Here is a 24415-nt window from a genome sequence, read left to right as displayed (position 1 = left end):
TTAATATACAGCTGTCAGTTAATATTAACATCACAGAAAGGAATAATAATCAAGGAGATAAGTTCCACATTATCCCAAATATCAGTAATTCCAATAACCTGCAAACTAGGGGCTAGGCAAGCCAGTTTAATTGAGGAAGAGCTAGGAGATAGCATGTACCAAGTAGATCAAATGACCTTGGCTATCACCTCCCCTTGAAGCATGGAAAGATGTCCTAGGAATGGCGATACTCTCCCAGACCATTGGCCCTCATTTTAACTTGACCTTTGAAAGTATCATGAAGCTTTCTTCTTTACTTCCACCCTTGATGCTTGGCATGGAGGCTTAACTCTGGGACCTGATCTTACCTTAAAGGAAATCAAAATATCTCTCTTTCTCCCTCTCTCTCCCTCTCTCTTATTTTATTAATTATAATGAAATATTTATATTATATATATTTATATAATGTAAATTATACATAAATATATTAATTAAATATAACATCATTACAACTCTGGACAGATCACCTTTTATTTGTTAAATGGCTTTTTTTTTTTTTTTTTTTTTTTACTTCTACTCTTGAACTAACTGATTTTCTGGGCTGGTGCCTCTTATCTTATCCTTTGATTATTTATTTAAGGTATTAATTTAATTTATTTATTCTCTTACAACAATGACCTGTATGAAAGTATGTTTTCCATGTTAATACATGTATAACCCAGATCAAATTGCTTACCATCTCAAGGAGGGAGGAGGGAAAGGAGAGAAGGAGACAATTAAGATCTTATAATTTTGGAAAAGTATATTGAAAATTATTATTATATGTAATTGGGGAAATAAAATATCTTTGAATAAAAAAAGAAAAAAGTACCAAGCACAGCATTTCACATAGTTTGCCCTCAATTATATATTTGTTCAATGGAATGGAATAGATTTATCTATTATAGCACCAAAGGGAAGAACTCACACAAATGGGTATAAATTATAGTAGAAAGATTTCGCATAAAAAAAAGAACTTTGTTTCAATGAGTTATTTTAAGTAATTGGATCAGCTTCTTTGCAAGGTAACAAGCTACTTAACAATGGGAGATCTCAGGCAGAGATTGACTAACCAGCTGCAAAGATGTTGCTGAGATCATTCCCAGGGAGGACTTGGAATAGTTGACTCATAACTCTCAATTTCTATCTATAAGGAAAAGAACTGAATTCATAGAGATTCCAAAAATAACTCAGAGATGTTCTTTCATTGTCACTTTTTTATCATTTGCCCCAGAGTATGCTGCAAGCATCATTAGAGTTAAGTAATATAGTATACCAGAAATGCCAAATTCTGTTCTTTAGGCTTCCCATTACAACCTAGTAAAATCTCACAGGCTAGTATAACTATAGAGTACTTTCCTACAATCAAGTTATAAAACTTTGATCAGTATTTTACTTATACTAGTTTCCTATTTATTTCTGTTCATCATCTTCTTGATCAGTGATGGCCAGATGCGACCCCTGAAATGTTCTATCCGGCAGTGCAACATTATTCCTAATCTGACGAATACAGTGAGTAGGATTCAATACAATGAAACTTCAAAAGAGTTGCCTTAAAAACGGACTGACAGATGAGCATTTCCTTTGGCCCCCTCTTTAAAAACTTTACCCATTAATGTTCTTGATGATAAGAATGCATTGGTTGCTTGTGAATCCTCTTAAAATTCAGGACCCCAAATTAAAGATTCCACTAATTTGGACCTTGAAGATAAGGAGAAGAACAAATAAAAATATTTCTGCATCCTAGGAACAAGACTACTCTTCTACAAGTGTCAAATTTTAAACATTAAAAGGGGGGAGGTAAGAATATCAGTGCATCAAAAACAAATTTTTAAAAGGGGATTAGTTGAATTAAACATTAACACTAAGGCTGAGAATTAGAACAAATTCTAGGACAAAACATCTAGATAAACACCATTTCCTAAGGCTATAAAACATTCATTCCAATTTTATGTTGCATGGAATTCCATAGAATTATTAGGGAAAATAGAAAATATGATGAATGATTGGTCTAGTTATTTAAGAAAACAAAAGTAGCTATTCATTTTATTCATTTTTTTTGTTATGGAAGCACAGAATGATGGAGAATATACAACTATCAGCTTAAAGACAGTTTAGTGAATAATAATATGCTATAAATTTTTATTATCACATGCTACATGCCAGCTACTTTGCCAAGTGCTGGAGAGAAAAATGGTCACTTCAAGGAGCTCACAACTTAATGAGTTAATCTAAAGTTCATTGACTTCAAGTAATGCTTGTCTTATATAATATGGTTAGCTAAATATTTTAAAACTTAATATTATTTCATTCAATGAAATTTTGATACATGGAAAAATATAGAAATGAACATATAATACAATATTCCAGAATTCTAAACTTGACTTATTTTTGTTCTTTTGGGCTTTAGTTACTAATAACATTTATGTCAATATATCCCTCTATTTCAATTGCTCAGTGTAAATGAAGAATTAAATGAACCCAAGCAAAGTGGTAAAAATAATGAGTGAACTGTTCATATAATGGTAAGTACTAAAATTTGTTACCTAAATCATTTGTAATATTTTTAAAATTATGTTTTTATAAGGACAATACTTGACTATTGAGTTATAATCTTAAAAAAAGTCTTCCATAGCATTCCATTCTTTGTAACATTGCAGTGGGAAAATGGGGAAGAAGAGGTAATGAAATGATAAGAAATTTAATATGGCATATGTGGGTAGAAAGAAAGGTGATGTTAAAAAAATTAAAAGAATAAGAAATAGGAAAATAGGCAGTTGGGGTGTAGAGGTTAGTATGTTGGATATAGAATCAGAAAGAGATGAATTCAGATCCTGCCTCAGATACTTGGGTGTTGTTTCTTACTCTCTCAGGCTCAGTTTCCTTATCTGTAAAATGAAGAGAAGAACACCTGTCTCATCAGGTGTTTGAGAGAATGAGATTGAGATGAAATAATATTTGTAATGTACTTTCTACCCTCTAGTTGCTATTTAGATGTCTCAAAATTTCCCTATTCCAATCCTTTTACACTTCAGCAAAAATATAGACAATTTGATGTCTTTAATAATATTTCACCTGTTATCATAGGAAAGAAGACAAATATTTCATGAATCTTGGTTTTGGCAAAACAAACTAAGAATATATATCAGTGTGGAGTTTGTCTTTAACAATTACACAAGTGTGGATACAAACTCTCAAACTTTTATTTATCTTATCTGGCACTAGAAAGACTATGCCTACTGGTAAGATTTTCTTGTCACCACATCATACAAGAGGAGCAAACGAAACAAAATTTTAAAAAATAGTTTTAAAAAAATAGCGGATAAAGGCTCAAAAAAGACCCTAATAAGACATTCTAGTTTGTAAAGTGTGTTAGTGTGACAAGTGTAAATACAGGCATCATAGAGCTTTCCCAAGCCTTTCAATTTCATCAATAAGAAAATCAACATCTGATTGTTTGGTAGCAGGGTTAGAGAAGACCATTCGAAAAAAATTGACTTTGTTCCCAAGTGGCTGGTAGCTGATCATGGTTGTGCCGCCTTCTATCATCATTTCCTTAATCTTTGGTGTAATCTGCATGCAACATATAAATAGAAAGATAATTCTTATTTTTAACAATCGAAAACTTTATTTTCTTTCATTCTAGATGTTTAAAATCACATACTTATCTTGAAGGAGACTGTGGCAGTTGCAAGCTATCAAGTATATTTTAAGGTAGATATATTTAATTCAATAGAGGGAGGGAAAGAGTTATGAGGTGAGCTCATACTATTTGCATCTTTATGTTTCATAATCCAGAATTATGAATTTTCATAGGAAGATGTAAAACAGCTAGGGTGCATCAAAATAAAATGTGTCACACTTAAGCTGTAAAAGACTTTATGTATTTGGCAAATCAAGTAACTGAAACACCTGGAAAATGGGTAAAATGAAATATTGTATGGCATATTCAAATTTCAAGCAGAGACAATAATAATAGATTTTAGTGCTTATTTTATTGCAACATGGCAACCTCAATATAAATAGATTTATTTAATGAGGTTACTTTTTTGGAAAGTAAAGCACATTATCTATTCATGTCAAGTAAAAGGGGACCAATATTTCTTTTGGAGAGCTTCCCAGAACAGCACTATGCAAATGTAGTTAAAGTTAGGGTCCCAGGCAGATAACGTTGGGGCACATCCACTCCCCCCACATAACTGTCTTCAACCTTTCTCAACTGCCCCTCACCCAAAGTTCTCCAGGGGGGTCCCCTGGAATTCTGGGTGAGGCTCTCCCTGTACCTTTGCAGGGATTCCATGCTTTGCATCTGCACACAACAGTGCTTATTGATAGTTTTGATCTCTTCATGTGAAAACTGCCTATTCGTGTCCCTTGACCATTTGTCAATTGGGGAATGGCTTGATATTTTGTAAATTTGATTTAGTTCCTTATATATTTGGAAAATTAAACCTTTGTCAGAGAGTTTTGTTATAAAATGTGTTCCCAGTTTGTTGCTTCCCTTCTAATTTTATTTGCATTGGTTTTGTTTGAACAAACCCTTTTTAATTTGATGTAATTGAAATCATTCATTTTACATTTTATAATGTTGTCTGTCTCTTGCTTGGTCTTAATTCCTTCCTTTCCCACAGATCTGACAGGTATACTATTCAATGTCCTAATTTATTTATGATTTCATTCTTTACATTTAAGTCATTTACCCATTTTGAATTTATCTTGATATAGGGTGTGAGATGTTGATCTAGACCTAATTTTCCCCATACTATTTTCCAATTTTCCCAACAGTTTTTGTCAAATAGTGAGTTCTCATCCTAAAAGCTGAAGTCTTTGGGTTTATTGAATGCTATCTTGCTGAGGTCATTACCCCTAGTCTATTCCATTGACCCACCCTTCTGTCTCTTAGCCAGTACCATATTATTTTGATGACCGGTGCTTTATAGTGCAGTTTAAGATCTGGTACTGCTATGCCCCCATTCTTCACTTTTTTTCATTATTTCCCTTGATCATTATACACCTTTTATCCCAGGTCCTCCTTGATATAAAATGGCTACAAAATATGAAATAGCATTGTACAATGAAATTGGAGTTAGCCTCTGATCTGGACTCCCCATGTAATTTATGTCAAGTCGTTTAAACTCTAGGATTCTTAGTTTCTTCAATTGCAAAATGAACTCAATGGATCTGAATTTGAAGTCCCTTTTAGGTATAGACCTAATTTTCCCAAAGAATTATAACTTTAATGAAAATAAGAAGGGAAAACTGAATGGTAGGTAGATTATAAAATGGCATTGATGATTTTTTTATCATTAATGGCAAGAAAGGCATTGTCTTGAACATGCATAAGAAATAAGAAAAGTAAGTAGTAAGAGACAATAGTCTGGCAAGCAGAGTAGTGTATAATTATTTCCAACATATTAAAAACAAAACAAAACAAGAAAAAGGCTTTCAGTTCATTGAAAGGTTAATTTGTGGAATATTTTTGGAAGAACCTGAAAAAAATCACAAAGAAAAAACATACACAGTTGAGGGTTTCAGCTGCATCAGGGGACAGATATAGTTGAAGATAGTTGGATATAAAAAGGTCTAGTTTCAACCCCTAGTTGAAATGATGGTCAATTAAAGTTCTAATATTGTTACAAAATTTCCTACCATTATCCTGTTCCATTAAGAATGAAAGCTTCTTTGTAGTAGAGGTTATTTTTTTAATCGGTATCTCTTGTATTTGGTACAGAACCTGGTAAAATTGTCAATGTTATAAGCAACTACTGTTTAAGGTTAATAGGCAGATACAATAATAAGACTCTTTCCTGGGATAGCTAGATCTATTTATCTAGAGGTGTCTGAAGCACTCAGAATACACTGACATTGCAGATAAGCTCTCTTCACTTCATAGTAGAAGAGTGAAAAGTGATAAAGCTCAACTTCCTAGAAAAATTAAAAAAGTCTCTTTGTAACATCTCAAATCTCAAATTTACTCTCAAGTAGTATTAATGGACAGTCAAAATTAAGCAATATTGATTTCTATTTTCTAATGGGAGAATTATCTCTTGTTATTGTTCAGTTGCTTCAGGTTCTTCATAATGTCAAGAACCACACCCTGCCAACATTGTCTTGGGATTTATTTGGCAGGGATACAGAAGTAGTTTGATATTTCCTTCTCTTGTGGATTAAGGCAACAGAAGTTGTGAGTTGCCCAGGGTCACACAGCTACTAAATGCCCTAGGCTGAACTTCAACACATATCTTCCTGATTCCGGACCTAGAGCTCTATCCACTGAGCCACCTAGCTACTGCCCAAAACAATATATTGTTGCAGTGAAATTCCTGGAACTCATAAATATCAGTACATTTTAGTTTTGATCTCTATATGATGAAACCAAAACCAAGTATGCTTATCTAATAGATAATATTTTCTAATTATAATTCACAGACAGTAAAAAATGAAATTGTGATAAGTGACTTCCTATCATGCTACTATTCCTTTATAGAGGATAAAAACTTTATGAAATTTAGTATCCATTTTAGTTTTCTTTCAGTAAAGGAGATAGAACTCTACTCATCCATGTTATGTTGCCCATGACATGAGAAGTCATAAAATATTTTTTCCACTGTAGTCATTTTGTGGAAGGGATTTCTTATGTCCAAGAAGACATAAGAACCTAGTACGAAGAATAATTAACACCATTTTTGAGTTGAGTAGGTTCCTTCCATAGGTTGATACAATCTAAAATATAACATCAAAAGCAAACAAAAACAAAAGCTGACCTTTTGAAGTTCTTGTTGTCTTTCATACTCATTGGAAATACTTTTAAGTCTCGGTGGGATATACCAGAAACAAACATTAGTGAGTTCAGGCTTGAAAACAAGAACAGAATATAAATAATACAATAAAATTGTTAAATTTCTCTAGATTTTTGCTCACCTTAATTGTTTAAAAGTTGACATTGCGTTTTTATAATAATATTTTGTTTTTCCCAAATGTCATATAGAGCAAGTTTAAATTTTTTTAAATTTTGAGTTCCGAATTAACTCCTTTCTTCCCAACCTTCTTAGTTCATTCCTTCCTTTCCTCCTCCTTCTCTGAGATGGTAAATAATCTGATATCAATTTGACATGAGAAGTCATAAAATATTTTTTATACTGTTGTCATTTTGGGGAAGGGATCTCAAAAAAAGGGGGAGGGGAAAAACTGAAAGATTGTATACTTCGCTTTGCATTCAGACTCTTCTCTGAAGAGTCATCAGTTCTTTCTCCAAAGACAGATAAAATTTTTCATCATGAGTCACTGGAATTGTCTTGTGTTACTGTATAACTAGATATGATATAATATAATTATAATAGAATAGAATAGAATATAACATAATGTAATGTAACATAATATAATATGTAATATGTTACATAATATATAATTGTGATGTATGTAATAATAAAATTATTATATAATAACTAGGTCATTCATAGTTGTTCATCAAGAAATATTGCTGTTACTATGTACAATCTTTCTCTGGTTCTGTTCACTTCACTTTAATAGTTCATGTTTTTCCAAAATCATCCTGCTAACTCTTTCTTATAGCACAATAGTATTCTAATACAATCATCTACCAGAATTTTTTCAGCCATTCTCCAATCGATGGACAACCTTTCAATTTCTAATTCTTTGTTGTTACAAAAAAAGCGTCAGTAAATATTTTTTTGGTACAAAAAGTCCTATTCCTCTCCCCATTTTTATCCCTTTGGGATATATTCCTAGTAGAAGAATTTCTGGATAAAAGGATATGCATAGTTTTATAGTCCTTTGGGCATAGTTCCAAATTGCTCTCTGAATTGGTTGGATCAGATCACAGCTCCAGCAGCAATGTATTGTTTATGTCCCACTTTTCCCATATTCCCTCAAACATTTATCATTTTACTTTTCTGTCATATTGGTCAATCTGATAAGTATGAGGTGATACCTCAGAATTGTTTTAATTTGCATTTCTCTAATCAAGAGTTATTTAAAGAATTTTTCATTCGACTAAAGATGGCTTTGATTTCTTCATCTGAAAACTGGATAATGACTTATTTTTAAATAAATTTGACTTAGTTTTCTATATGTTTGAAAAATCAGTTTATTATCAGAGATATTTCCTATATAATTATTCCCCATCCCTACCTCCAACTTCCTATTTTTCTTCTAAAGTTGGATAGCTTGGCTTTATTTGGGCAAAAACTTATTAATATAATCAAAATTTTCCATTTTACATCTCATAGCTATTTTCTATCCCTTGTTGGCCACAAATCCTTTCCTTAGACATAGATATGATGGATTAATTATTCCATGGCCCCCTAGTTTGCTTATGATATCACCCTTTATGTTCAAATCATATATTCATGAGGACCATATCTTGGTATATAGGGTGAGAAGCTAGTCTATCTTCAGTCTTTGCCATATTATTTCTGATTTTTTAACACAGTTTTTGTCAAATAGTGAGTTCTTGCCCCCAAATCTTGGATATTTGGATTTAACAAACACTAACTCACTATGGTTATTTATTAATAGATATTGTGTACCTAATCTATTCCAGTGTTCCAACACTTTATTTCTTAGCTAATCCCAGATTGTTTTGATGATGTGACAGTTTGAGATCCAGTACAGCTAGGTGACCTTACATTTTTTGTTGTTGATGATACTACTTTTTAAAAGAAAATGCATATATAATAACATTTCAGAAAATAGTTGCTTATATTAAAAGAACACTTTAAAGTGGAATATTTTTACACAAATTAATTTATTTAATCTATAAAATTATTCATTTCCATTTTTCCTTTGAAAACTTGTGATGAATGGAAGAAAAACCTGGAGCCATTAAATGAGTGGTCAGAGACTCAAAATTTTAATTCCTAAAATATTACTATTTGTATTATGTCTACAATTCACTTTACTAAAGTTCTTTTTTTACTGAAAAATATATTTAAAAAATTTTACTAAATTTCTTTCATGATTAATATTCATAGTCCTCCAAAGAAGGATGAGAGAATGGATTGTCAAGAATGATTATTATGGCTCTACTAAATAGTCTTCTTCATTTAGTAACTTATTCCTATTACAAAAATGTCATATGACCTCAATTATTATCCACACTTTCTATATCTCATACTCTTTAGAAAACTGTCAATTAATATAAGTTAAGAAACAAAAAAAAAACATTAGATTACTCTGGATTTTGGTCCAAGAAAAATCAGTTTAGCAATTGTCATAAGATAAGTAATAATAAAAGAATACGAAGAAATTAAACATAACTTTTAAGGGTTTTTTTTTTTAAGAAACTTAGCTCATTAAAAACATTACTTCAATTCAAATAACTTTTGCATTTAAATAAACTTGGCTAACCCCCCAAAATCCAAATCATACAAAAAAGTCTTCTTTAATTACATTTAATTCATTAATTACAAGAAAGAGGATGGAATAGGAAAAAAAAATATTTCATTGCCTGCATATGATCATCAAAGTGTGTTTCTTTGCAAAAAAAAAAAAAAAAAGAACATGTTGAGGAAGAGAAGATAAGGAAAGGTTTAAATAAGGGAAAGAGTGGGGAATTAAAAGGATGAGGAATGAGGAAAAAAGGAATTAAAAGGTGAGAAAGGAAAGTGTAAAGGAGGGGTAAAATAAGGGACAATAAAAGAAAAAAAATGAGAGAGTTGAAAAGAAAACAAGGAGAAAGAAAAGTAAAGGAAAAACAAAAGAATAGAGAAAGGGGCAAAAAGAGAAGACAACTGAAGGACTTACTTCTGCATCAAATACAAGCTCAAAATTTTCTTTTTTCTTCAGAATCTTGTAAAGATAATCTGCCAACTCCATAAAATTATTTATCTGAACTTCAAAGCCATAGGTGCCCTGTAATGAATACACACAGATTAATTTTCATTCACAAAATTTCATCTGATGTCAACAGTGGTTAATTTCTGTTGTACTGATTTCAATAGAAATCTGCCTCACATACATGATAAATTAAAAGCTTGAAACACAAAAAAGTTCCTAAAACAATGACTGATTATATTTGTGCCAAAGAAATGCCCACACGCATTAACTAGAAGGAAAGCCCTGGTGAGCCTCTTAGCCTTTCTTTACTCAGCTATATAAGGAGGTGAGATGCCATAACCTCCTAGATCACTTCAGCTATAACTCTGTAATCTTGTGACCCTACACAAACAAATACAATCCAAAGAAAAGCAGCTGTGATGCACTCATCAATAGAAAGAAAACAAAGAACATAGATGAGAATTCTACATTTCCTGTCCTAATAGATTCATTCTTTTGTAATGTTAAATTTTGTTCAGGTATGTAATTTTGTTAATGACAAATTCTAATGCAGTTATTATTTCCAGTGTTTCTGAAGGTTGATTATGAAATATCTAGTTGGAGACTATGTTCTCCAAACTATTCAGTCTCTTGCCCTGAATTCATTAAGTTCCTGAAAAATCTAAGGTCACTGTGTTCTACATAGTAAGAGGTTTATTTTAAATCCCTTTTTAAGTTCAACACACTATTCTCTCCTTCCAGCTTCTTAGCTGGGGCACTCACTTTGCTTCATGTTTCTTTTGAAAAAAAAAATAAGGCTAGTTAAGAACAACTCTCTTATCTCACATCAGTCAGACATCTTTCCCATTATCATCCCTTTCACTCCTATCTCTGATAAAAGCGTTATTCATTCAGTTAGCCACTCAATGTCTAATATCCCATGGACTATAACATGCCAGGCCTTTCTATCCATCGCTATCTCTCAAAGTCTGTCCAAGCTGATGCTTATTGTTTCTGTGGCACAGTCCATCTCTTACTCTGCCATCCCCTTCTCTTTTTGCTTTCAATCATGCCTGATGTCAGGTTCGTTTTTCAGTAAGTCCTGTCTTTTCCTTATGTGTCCAAAGTATTTAACATTCAGCTTCAGTATTTGTCCTTGCAATGATTAGTATGAATTAATTTCTTTAAATATTGCCTGATTTGATCTCTGATGTCAATTGATTCTCAAAAGTCTTACCCCACACTACAATTCAAAAGTCTCAGTTCTGCAGTGCTCAGCTTTCTTTGTAGTCCATCTCTGACAGCCATCTCTTATGACTGGAAAAACCACAGCTTTGACTAAACTGACCTTTGTTGGCAAGGTAATGTCTCTCCTTTTATTATGATATACATATTTGCCATAGCTTTCCTTCCAAGGAGCGAGTATCTTTTGATTACATGGCTATTATTTCCAAACATAGTTCATACAAGTGTTCTTGAAATTCTATGTATGAATTATATTTTATTTCAATTTGAAAAAAGAGATAAAACAAAGTAGGATAATTGATAGATCCAGTAAGAGCTAGATTCATATCTTGTCTCTGATACATGCTGGATTTGTGCCCCTTGACAAGTTACTTAACATCTCAGTCCTCCCCTCTCTGTCCAAGACAATATTTAAAAGAAGGTACCAAAAGAAGGAATCTATAATGGTTGAAGGATGACCTTTCTTCACAGTGGGTTTTTCTATGCTGGTTTCCATACTGAACAAAAGTTCAGGCCCTATCTCTATTGCCGAAATTATCTAACACTTGGGAGAAAAGTAAACTATTATTTAAATAATATTATAGCTGTATGCAACGTCATAGTAATTTTTAAAAAGTGTACAATACATAGAAAACCTTGAAACAGAGCTAGGTATGGGGTTTCACAGATAATTCTTGCTTTAAATAATGAACTTTGAGATTTCATTACATAGATTTTTGGGCCACTGACTTCTTTTATGAATTCTGACACATTCTACTTTTTTTTTCTTCAGAAATTATAGTTTCTTATAACATTTTAAATTTCACATCATTCTAGTTCTTTAAGTGGTCCCAAATAATAGAGTCTGAACAGGTAATAATGACTTCCTGGGGACAAAGAAGGCCATTTGATGCAATTGTCAGGTTGTAAATGGATAAATCAGGTTCTCAATAGATAGCTAAAGATGCAGAAGATCTTTCAATATGAATGTTTCAATGTCTGGGACCCAAACACAGGAAATGTCAAACTATAAATGAGTTGAATTTTTATGGAATTTCCAGTTCTTGTCCTCCAGTTCATTGTAACTAGTTTAGAACCTTCTGTAATTTCTTCCATCCTTGGAATGCATATGCAAGAAGATAGAGGCTTTTTCTTTGCTTAAGAATGCAGTTTAAAATTGGGAAAGGACATGTTTGTACAAAAATATTTATAGCTGCTCTTTTTGTGGTGGCAAAAATTGGAAACTAAAGGGATGTCCTTTAATTGGGGAATGACTAAGAAAATTGTGGTATATGATGGTGATGGAATACTATTGTGCTACAAGGAATGACAAAAATGTTAGTTTTAGAAAGAACTGGAAAGACCTACATGAACGGATGTGGAGTAAAAATAAGCAGAACTGGGAGAACATTATACACAGTAGCTGAAATATTGTGAAAGATTGAATGTGATAGACTGCTCCAAACAGCCATACAATGATCCAGGACAATTCTGAGGACTAATGAAAAAGAATGCCATCCATCTGCAGTGAAAAAACCATTGGAGTAGAAATGCAATTGAAAACATATACTTTATCACTTGTTTATTTGGGTAGATGATTTGGGAATAATATGGTAATATATTTTGCATAAAACATGTATAACCCAGAAAAAATACAAATAAAATTTTTAAAATGCAGTTTAAAAACTGTTTGTTTTGATGTGATCATATATTCAACATGAAGACAGATATAGAGTAGGAGCATCAAGAAGCCAGACCTTTCCAACTTCACTTTTCTTTTTGATCAACTTGATTTTCATGTAAGTTAAGAACTTGGAAATGAATAAATAAATGAATGTTTATTTTTTCACAAATTTTCATATATTTTCATCACATATTTACTACATGTTAAGTACTAGGGGTCCAAGCACAAAAACAAAGCCAGACTATACCTCAAAGAAGTCTATGTTTTAGGGTGTCCTATATCTTGGGAGGGCCACTTTGGATCAGAAAGTTAGAACCTTCTGCTGGTGAATGGTGAATGGTTCCATAAGAAAGAAAATGGATATAACTCATCCAAAAACAATCACAGAATTGAATTGGATTTAGTTTATTGTTCCAGAGCAAGGGAGGTCATAGTATATGGAGATAAATGCCTCTTGATAAGAAGGTTGGTGAGGAATAAAGAGGTAAGGAGTGAAATGAGATATGATGTCTGGAACTTCCTGAAATAGCAGTTTGGGAGTTGTGAGTTTTGAACTCCAACTTCTATGTGGCTCATTTTTTCAACAGGTACATAAAGTTTGGATACATAGGACAACCATGAATGCTTAAATAATGGTATGTTAATCAACAAAGCATTTATTATTAATACTATGCGTCAGCTATTGTACTTAATGGAGAGATATGAAGAAAGACAAAAATACATTTCCATAAGGGATACATATTCTATTGGTGGAGATAACATTTAAATTATTGCATATACAATATATGTCCAGAAGAGATGGAAGGTAATTTTAGAATGAAAGAACTAGCACTGAGAAGGATCAGAAAAAATCCCCCAGGAAAAATGTTGAATTTGAGCTAAATCTTGTAGAAGCCAGAAATTCAGGAGGGATAGTTGAGAAGGGAAAGAATTCCAATCATCAGGCATAACCTGTGCATGGCTACACAGTCTGGATATAGAGTGATATATGCTAGGAACTCCCTGTAGGCCAATGTAGTTGGATTGTATAACATGTGAAGGGAAGTATACAAAGACTGGAAAGGGAGGGAGGAAGCAGAATATGGAAAAACCTTAAATGCCAAATAGAAGGCTTTATATGTAATCGTGGAAATGATAGTGAGCTGCATGAGTTTATAGGGAGGTGGATAGAAGTGCAGAGTGTTTCATGGTCAGGCCCAGGCTTTAGGAAATCACTTTGCAGGTGGGAAATGAGTTATAAGGAATTTCAAACCTTAAATCAGAGAGTTGTCTCAATCTACAAACTTTTATTTAGTCTAAATATGGATTACTAAAAAGAATAGACTATTTATAGCCCTGTGGTATTGTGGCTCACTTTTGTTAGGTACCTGGTGTATGTGTTGTCCAATCATCCTAAAGGATACCCACAAATAAACCAAACCAAACCAAACCAAACTTAAGTTTATCCTCATTAAGAAAAAAATTTTCTCTTCACCACTTCTTAGTAGGGGGAAGGGAAAAGGGATTACATGGGCCTTAAAGCTGAAGTACATGAGAGCAGAGGGTAGCTTGGCAGAGAATAAAGGATGTTCAATAGATATAATATGGCACCATCATGATATAGCACAGACATGACATGCCCAGCAAATACAAATTTCCCATCATATATTAGCAGGGAACAGTGTGTAGGCATTATCAGTGCTCACTGACTGTCCTACAACATCAAAGGTGTGAGCTTCCATGTGCCCTCTCCAGACCTCCCACCATGTGTGTTCTCCATATGTGTTTCTTGGCCACATGGGTCCTTTCCATATTCCTTGTACATGAGTGTGACTTACACAAGAACTTTGGATATGCTTGTTCTTTACATATATGCCCTTCCCTACTGGCAATAGGTTAAGCTATGGTAGAATATGTACATAGAAATGTCTGTTAAAAAAAATCTTGGATTTCCATTTAGCACAGGATCAGTCATTTTTTATGATACCTTAACATCTACAATTTTCGCTGACAGTTGACTTTCTGTTGGTTTTCTAGAACTTTATTGTTCATTTTTTGTTTATTTTTTTGCTTTTTAAAATCATTTTGATCATTTTATTTGCTGTACTATTTAATGGAACATCATTTGTTTAAAAGAATGATTCTCCTGGCTGGCTAGCAAAAGTTAAACCATTGGTGGTAGCTCATGAGCATTGGGTTGCTTAGATGCTAATCCATGGAGCTCCTATTTGGGGGGGAGGGGGTTGGTCTTCAAGTAAGGATGATTTCCAAGAATTTACGATAAGCTAGCATAACCATTTCCCCCCGAATAACTCAAAGCCCAAACAACACAGATGGTGAAACCTTACCTTTGCTTTCCACATTAACCAGAGTTTGAAAATATCAACATGCCGGCCACATTGAATTGTCTTGTCTCCAGTGTCATAGCCTATATCATAGTGTTTATCAGGCTGGAATAGATACTCAGCACACATCTGGTTACATGATTCAAGAAGACCCTAGCAAAAAAAAAATTCCACATTTAGTGAATAGACTATTTAAAAATTCTTTGTAACTTGTTTTCTATTAAGTTAGCATTTACACTAAATAGTTTGGTATTTCAATGAACTCATTTTTACTGGTGTGTATCTACTGGCATAGTGGTATGGATCATAAGCCATATGTACCTTCATAAATAAGTAAATATAAATACAAAACATACAGTTGATCTTCATTATTTGTGAATCTCATATTTGTGAATTCACCTAATTACAAAAACTTATTTGTTACACTAAAATCAATACTTGTGACACTTTTATAGTCATTCATCAACATGTGCAAAATGGCAAAAAAAAATTGAGTCAGTTAACAGTCATTTTACTACCAGGGGTTGAACAAAGTGGTGCTCTGCCTTCTTGTTTTAGCTCATATGTTGTAAACAACCATTCTTTTCTCAGTCTATTTAGTACTATGTTTATTTTGCATTTTTCTATTTTTTGTTGATCTTACTGTTTAATTATCCTCCTAATATAATGCTAAATTTCTGTCTAGTGTTCCAAAGTGCAAGAAGATTGTGATTTCTTCTTGGAGAAGAATATGTTCTGGAGAAAATATGTTAGATAAGTTTCATTCTGGCATGAATTATAGTAGCATTGTTCCCATGAATGCTCCTTAGAGGAGGACAAAAGCAATATACTGAATGGTTTCCACTAGGTCTTTTACTTCTTCATAGGTACCCAGGTAGCACTCCAAGTGTCTATGTGCTATCACTTGTTCTTGATAGCTTAAAGAATCCTTTCTTTTTCTGATCTAAGGTTTCATTACTATCCTTAATATCCATAAAACCATAAGCAAGTTATTTAATCTTCTCACTGTTCAAGATATCTCTTTAAGACTACAGGATGTAGAGAAAGCATCAACTTGCATTTCTATAGAATTTGCTCACCAGGAAGTACCCCAAACCAAGGAAATAAAAGGTCCAATTTATTCCTCATCCTGGTCCCCATTCCTAATGTCATTTCGATTGTGTACTTATACAATAGAGTAAATAAGTAATTTAAATAGTTTTGACTTTGGAAGTCAAAGCAATATAATTTACTTAGAAAAATGTGAAATATTTAGTTGAAACTTGAAGACTTTGGCAGATAGTCTCAGTGAAACAAATTACACTAATGATTTATAAAATCTTAGTCACCTCAAATTTAAAAACACAAGAAAATTATTGTCCCTTTAAAATTAGGTAAGTATATTAGAATATATTTAATGGCAAGTGCAATATTTGTTCTTGTAACTTTAGAAAATGATAATTAATCACAGTTTAAATATCAATTATATAAACTGATATGCATTGACCAGGTCAATAAGACCTAAGGATCCTCAGCTGTTAAAACACTGTAGTTCTCTATTTAGTTCTTGCCTACCCACTACATTTAAAATTCAAACGTAATCCTCCCATTTAAAAATTACTGAGGATGATCCTCTCCATATTAAAAGGTCAGTGAATGAATCAACCCAAGATAGGTTAGATAAATGTTTTTAAACAGAAGAATCTTGCATATTCACCAACTGACAAGAATAAGGAGGCTTTTACAGAAGATCTATCCACTACCTATTTCTCTACACAAAGGACATGTAAATATCTATAAAAGGAAAACCATATTCTTTAGTAGGGACCACTGCTACAAGTGTCAACCATTTCTTTGTACTCAAGTTGTGAGACAAGAAAGAATTCAGAAGAGCACTGGTTTAGAAAGGAGGCATGAGAAATGAAGAATCACATCCTTTCTTTTTACCTTACCTCCTTCATATCTATATCTTCAATTCACTATTTGACATAGTAGAAATTCTTGCTCTGATACTCAATTTACTAAATTTAATAAGCTTTATTCCTTTAGTGTTGAAAAGCTATCATCCATTTCCCCCTAAATTTATAAACAAATCTCATATTAAAAGTATGAATCAAAATCTATGGCCTGACAATTATCTAAAACCATCTGAAAGATACTGACAAAAGTACATTATGTTAAATGTAATTATTTTCCATAATGTATCATATACCATTTGCTAGATTAAAAAATATTATTGAAAAATCCATCAGTACCCAAAGTACAAAGTATATTTTATATGTGTATATATGTGTGTGTGTGTGTGTGTTTGTGTGTGTGTGCTCTTTAATGCCTTGCACATAATATGATTAGAAAATGTTCAATTAAACTTTTCATAGTTACGGTGCCCCAGTTATATGTCATCCAGACAGATAATCCAGAGACATATTTTCTCCTTAATGAATGTCTATAAGAATATTAGTAATAGAAATAATAGCTACTGAATAGAATACCTTACAATTTACAAAGCACTTTAATATATATTATCAAATATTTTCCATTTACACATATTTCCATAGATAACCTTAAAACCTTATTGGAAATCTTAGTGCTTTGAGAATTAAGGGAACTGAACAATAGACATAAAAGGCTTTTCCAAATCTTTCGGTCATTTCAGGAGTTAGAAGTTACAATAAACCTACAAAAAATCCATTAGCTTGAGAATTCCAACTACTTTCACCCATTGGGTATCTACCTCCTACTTCTCAGTCTTTACTCACTCCTCTTAAACACTTATGAAACAAATGCTCTTAGTCACGACTTTCAGAATAATTACCTTGAGAGAAGTGCTCCCTGAAATTTCTTTGAAAAGTAACAAGTTAATCATTTGCGCTAAATACAGTTGCTCTATCAATTTAATTTTCATACTTAAGAAAAAAGAAAGTAAGGTAGAAGAATGGAAAAAGTATCCAAAAACCTGAATAACCTCTTACTGCAAGCTAGAAATAAACAATAATTCATATTTAAAGGGATCAGTATAAATCCAGTGTTTTATTGATAGCTCCAAAAATCCAAGATTTCTAAAATTCCTTTATTAATGCAGGTAAGTATAATTCTTGGAAGTAAGAATGGGCAGATTGTTTATATTCCTAGCATAGGTCATTCATGCCTAAAGTTATACCTACTTCTGGCTCTACAGCAGCAATGTTCATTGGTTTGCTAAGTGCAGATATGGGAATCATTCATTTATGGGGAGTTAACTTTGTACCTTTTATTATCATTGTGTTGCAGAATTATCAAAACAAGATACTCAATGATTATGATTTTGTATCCCTACTTTCATTTTCAGGACATTCACTACACATTAAGAGAAGCTTGTATCATGATGGAAAGAAGTTCATGATTTAGTCATGTGTACAACTTACCTTTTCTCGAATGAGGACAACAGAACACTGAAGAGGGACACCCATTAGTTTGTGGGGATTCCAGGTCACAGAGTTGGCCCTAGGTGACAAATCAGCTGCAAATTAGATAGTGATCATATTAAGCCAGAAAATAAAAAATAACTTTTTTCACAGGTATGACCATAGAAAGAGTTTCTCTCTCTGTCTCTGTCTCTGTCTCTGTCTCTGTCTCTGTCTCTGTCTGTCTCTCTCTCTCTCTGTCTCTCTGTGTCTCTGTGTCTCTGTCTCTCTCTCTGTCTCTCTCTCTGTCTCTCTCTCTCTGTCTCTGTCTCTCTCTCTGTCTCTGTCTGTCTGTCTGTCTGTCTGTCTGTCTGTCACACACACACACACACACACACACACACACACACACACTATTCCTTACTTCGTAGGTTCTACCAGTAGCTCCCAGCTCTTCTTCTGACTTCTTGCTACATGTAAGTCTTCCTTCATTTTTCTCCCCTCCACATATTTTATAGTCTAACCATTCCAGACGACTTGCTATATCCAACATGTGCTGCTACATCTCCTGTCTCTATACCTTTCCACGGGCTCTTTCTCATACCTGGAATATAGTTCCTTGTCATGGCTGCCTCTTAGAATCTCCAGTTTATTTCAAGACCCAGCTCAAATGCTACCTTCTTTAGGAGGTCTTTCTCATTCCATGGTCTCATTTATAAAACCTTGTTCTTTAAAACTGCCTCATATCTTTTTCTATCTTAGGTACACCTATACAGGTCTATGCTATTTCCTCCAACAAAATGTAGGGTTCTTGAAGACACGGTAAATTTTTGCTTTTTCTTTGTCACTATCAGTTAGCACAATGCCTGACACATAGTCCTGATTAATAATTGCTTCTTAATGATAATGATAATTATAATAATGACCAGTTATTTGCCAATTGTCACATAATAATCATTATCTCCCGTGTCCATGCTTTTTGCATCATGACTGAACATTCTCACTGTCACATCTTTGAATTCATATTTTCCTTATGAATTCGGCTCAAACACCATCTCCATCAGAAAGCCTTTCCTAAGATGTCCCAGCCACTGGATTCTTCCACTTCCTCTGATTTCCTTTAATCAACTTTTTTTTATTTTGTATTTGCCTAGATATGTACATGTTGTGTCATTCCACCTATACTTTTCACAGCTCCAGTTTTTAGTATCATGCCTTGCGTATAATAAAAGTTAATTAGGGCTTGTTGTTTGTTGTTTGACTGATGCCTACTTTTTAATAATTAAAATCATTCCCCCAAATAAATAGAATCTATTCACCTTTCAATGCCATGAAGCTTATGAGAATGTTTTTTGGACATCAACAATCCACCTCCCCATGCTGCCTAAAACAAATATGAAAAAATTATTTACATATCCTTCATTTTAAAAATCTCTCATTTATATCTTATTCATTAGCTCTATTTAGCATATCAATTTTAAATTGGACTAGAATAATTCCTCTTTTCAAAAGCATAACCCTAATTTCTATTATACCTTTCTGAGTCTAATTATACTGCACGGCAAATTAAAGTCCTTATTTGCCAATTAATGGAAGAAGTATTCTCAAGGACAATGAACAAAGATAGACAAAATCATTATTTTGCCATCAAATTTGGCAATAATATCCAACAACCCAAATTCCATTCTATTAGCTTTTATTTCAGCAAGACCCTTATTCAAAGACGGAAGGAAAACTGCCAAAGTAAAGCTTTCTGAATCACTAGTTTCCATGTGTTTAGATCCTCTTAAATGACTCTTGAATACCATATTATTTTGAGTTAAAGAAGTAAAAGCCTTTTCATGGTATTATTAATGTGCTGGCCAACCAAGTGGACAGACACACAATATTATGAACATTTTGGATCTGGGCCTAGAAGACAAAGAGTAAGACTTGAATACTATCTACTAATCAATAAAGTGGAAGCTCTCTCCATTATCATTTCAAAAGCATTTTTCAGAATTGTACTTTCATCTGTTTTTGTGCAATGTAGTCCTATTTAAAACCATGAATACATACATTTATTTAAGTTAATGAGGTTGGAGGAAAAATTTTTGCTTTGCCTTTAGGGCATAGAAAGAATCACTGATGATTCTTTCTAATATTTATTTTTCTTCAAGGAAATGTATGTCAGACTCAAGTGTATGGCTTACATCCACATGCATCCAGAGGTTGTGCTGCTCACAAATATCAGCAATATTGTCCAGAGGATCGAAGGCACCATACACTGTTGTACCTGCTGTGGCACTGACACAGAAGGGAGTAAGTCCCTGTCAAAAACATAAGGTCAGTGGAATATGTGTGATAAAGAATGATTCTTAGAGCTTCTGAGGTCCAGCATTAACTGAATGGATATTGCTCCCCAGTAAGTTCTTTAACTGCTCAAGATATTTATATAATTGTTAAATATTTAGATAAACTTATCTCATTGTTAATAGTCTCACGTAGCTTCATATGTCACTTATATTGTCAAAAATTTTTGCTACATTTCACCTATATAAAAGAAAATAATAGCTACCATATGAACAAAGCTGATCAGAGGCTAGCATATAGGGTGATGATCTATTGATTTTCTTTTTGACCTTTGCCAGAAACAAAGCCAATGGAGAAATTGCCCATCGTGTTTTACATTACTAGAGATTGTACAAAAACCTTTGGGGTATTTTTTGGGAACAGTTTTCTTTCTTGTGCTTTTTTTTCAGTTATTCAATGCTGATAATCCTATTTCTTTTTATCACTTATATCCCATAAACAGAAATTTTAAAATATACCATTTTCTTGGCTCGTAGTATATTTTCCTCTAATTCTAAAGGAATCATCTTCCCCCTTGAAAATGCAAATCATCAGAAAACACACACATATTATTAGATATTCATTTTGGAGAACATAAAGTATAAAGAATATGAATTTTGAAGATCAAGTTCTTTGTATGACATTTTCCAAAGGACATACAGTTTATTAGAAATATTTTAAGTATCGAGCAAATTGACCTATGCACAGTGGGTATTCAAAATCATCTTTCTGGTTATCAACTGGTCTTTTTAATGAATTGTATTACAAATATACATATTTGGAAATATTTAACATTTCTCAGTTAATGATATTGCTTTTCTTTCATAATAATCTGGCATTGTACATTTAAATAGAACTTAAATGTGTATAAAGTACTTAACATAAGTTATTTAATTTGATCCTTAGGAATGCCATGTGGTATAGGTATATAATTATCCTCTTTTACAGATGAGAAACTTGAGGCTCTAGAGATCCTTTAGTAACTCATTTAAAGCCACTAAGTTAGCAAGTAAATAAGGCAAGATTTTAACCCCAATTTTCCAGAATCCAAGTCTTACTTACTACCCAAAATTCCATGCTGTCTCTTTATGCTTTTTTTTAAACCCTTACCTTCCATCTTAGAATCAATACTATGTATTGGTTCTAAGGCAAAAGAGCAGTAAGGGCTAGGCAATGGGGGTCAAGTGACTTGCCCAGGGTCACACAGCTGGGAAGTGTCTGAGGCCAGATTTGAACCTAGGATCTCCTGTCTCTGGGCCTGGCTCTCAATCCACAGAGGCCCCCACCTGCCCTGCTGTCTTTTCACAATTTCAGTTATCACACAATCACAACAGTATAGGCAAAGGAAAATTAAGGCAAGCAAATACAATTTTGCAATACAATGAGGTAGGAGCAGTTTGGTTTTCTAATTGGAATTATAGAACTTTAGCTAACTGGGATTTTAGAAGATGTCATTTTAAATTTCCTCATTTCACAGTTGAGGAAATTGAAGCCAAGACAGGGTAAGTCACCTATCTACTGTCACAAAATCCATAATATACAATACTTTGATAAAAGTTGCAATATGTTTTCACTGAGATCCATTTTTTTAATAACTTTATCGTTTGTTCTTCAGGAATATGTGAACTCCTTAAGGGCTGGGACAATGCACAGAGGTAAATAAATGTGCTTTCTGAGAATAATTAACTAACTCCCTATGTGGCTCAGCATCAAGTCACACCAGTTACCAACTTCTGAAAGTACTCATTATGCAGGAAGAATGTGTTGCATGCAATCTATCAAATTAGAATTGCACTAATAATTTTGCTGACATTATGAACAGATTTTATTTTAATTAAAGTAATTGTTATAAGCCTGGATTCTTTAAAACCAAGTAGCATGAATCTACATGTTGATTTTCTTTGAGGAACTTAAAGCATTTGGGCATCCAGGGAAGCTCAATGCCTTCCTCCTCTAACACTTTCCAGAAGATTTAGGCCCACAGTGAGATTTCTGTCTTCATTCACATGGCCTTCATTATTCTGTTAATGTAATAAATTTGTAAATAAAAATATGAAACAAGAAAGAATGCTAATATTTTTATTGTGTTGTTAATGATTCCATGTCAAATTAAAGAGATATATTTTTGAGCATGAGCTTTGGGTTCTCCAGAATTTGGAAGGTAAACCTTTCTATGCTTGTACTAAATTATTTACCCACTACATATATATATATATATATATATATATAATTCTTTTTACATATGTTAATTTTGAAATGTTTAAAGCTTATTATTCCAACAAGATATTATGTTCCATGAAGATATGATACCTTTCAGTATAATTCTTTTATAACTCCCAGTGAACCTAGCACAATGACAATATATTAACAATTATATTCAACATTGACACTATCATATTATATTTATTTAGTGTATTATTGTTACAGTTTTAAAACATTTGATTCTCATAGAAATCCTGGGAGATGGATAGATAGAACATCCCATTTTCTTCCCATTTTACTTATGAGAAAACTGAGGACTAAGTATGGGAAATTACTTGTTCAAAGTCATAGAGCTTAGAAATGGTTGAACTGGTATCCAAATGTAGTAATCTTGACTATCTATTTTATATATTTTTTCCTCATTAAACTATAAGTCTTTCCCTAAAGCAATAATTTTGTATTTGTAATACTATAACAATATTATAGTCTAGTGCCCTATCCATTCTACTCAATCTATTTGTGACTGCGTCTAATCAAACAATCAATATCAACATGTGCATAGATCAGCCATTACAATAGGTAACACATTCAAGTAAAAACACTAAAACACTCCATTTCACAAAGGCCTTACATCCTAATGGTAGAATAAGTAAGTAGCTATAAAATATATATGATTTAAAGAAAGATTTTAAAAATGGACAATAAATAGGAACTTGTTCAAATTTGTTAAGTGTAAGGAAGTTTAGAAAGGAGACCTGAGAAACTGGGGTGATTTCAGTAGGCTTCATATAAAAGATGGAGGTTAAGTTGCATCTTCAAGAAAAGGGGTCTTTATGAAGAGGTAAAAGAAGAGCGCATTATGAGTAAGAGGGATAGCCAAAACAAAGGTGAGGAGAAGGGAGTTTGAGAATACTGTGTAAGGATTAGAGAGAAATCCAGTCTATCTGGATTATAGATTATGGAATGAGCAGTAATGTCCAATGATATTAGAAATGAAAGTTGAAGCCAGTTTGTATAGGGCCTTAAAAAGGAAACAGTAGAGTTTCATGCAATCTTAGAAGCAAAAAGAAAGTCTCCAGAGTTGGGTGAGTACTAGAATCAAATGGTATAACCTCCATTCATGGAAAATTACTTTGGCAACATTATTTAGGATAGAAAAGAATAGTTGAAGAGAGGGTTTAGTTGGAAAGGAAATAAGTTCAGTTTTAGACTAATTAAGATATCGAGTAAGCAACTGGAATTGAAGATCCAGAGAGAATTAGGATGAATATTTAGAACTTGGAGTCATTTACTTAGAAATGACACTTAAATTCATGGAATTTAATGAGAAAAGACAGAGAGAGGAAGAAAGAGAGAGAGGGGGAGAGAGAGAGAGAGAGAGAGAGAGAGAGAGAGAGAGAGAGAGAGAGAGAGAAAGGTAGGAGACAAAAGTATCAAAAGAAAGAGACAAAAATAAGTTAAGAAAGGGAGACAGAGATAGAGAGATACATAAG

The 24415-nt window shown here is 32.9% G+C and overlaps 1 protein-coding gene across 1 annotated transcript in view; it reads right to left on the bottom strand.

The window, feature by feature from the left end:
• Window positions 1-3417: 3417 nt before the first annotated feature.
• LOC123252966 (glutamate decarboxylase 1-like) overlaps window positions 3418-24415 on the bottom strand; it is a 47063-nt gene continuing 26065 nt past the window's right edge. The window contains exons 7-14 of the mRNA XM_044682218.1: window positions 21200-21254; window positions 20582-20698; window positions 19709-19773; window positions 18411-18489; window positions 15031-15180; window positions 9784-9891; window positions 6783-6872; window positions 3418-3591 (exon numbers count right to left, since the gene is read on the bottom strand). Of these exons, the coding sequence (XP_044538153.1) occupies window positions 3418-3591; window positions 6783-6872; window positions 9784-9891; window positions 15031-15180; window positions 18411-18489; window positions 19709-19773; window positions 20582-20698; window positions 21200-21254 (838 nt within the window). The remainder of the gene's footprint in view (window positions 3592-6782; window positions 6873-9783; window positions 9892-15030; window positions 15181-18410; window positions 18490-19708; window positions 19774-20581; window positions 20699-21199; window positions 21255-24415) is intronic.

This window comes from Gracilinanus agilis, chromosome 1, assembly GCF_016433145.1.
Source record: "Gracilinanus agilis isolate LMUSP501 chromosome 1, AgileGrace, whole genome shotgun sequence".
Lineage (NCBI taxonomy): Eukaryota > Metazoa > Chordata > Mammalia > Didelphimorphia > Didelphidae > Gracilinanus > Gracilinanus agilis.
Note: the sequence above shows the minus strand (reverse complement) of the source record. Positions and strands in the feature narration are given on the sequence as shown.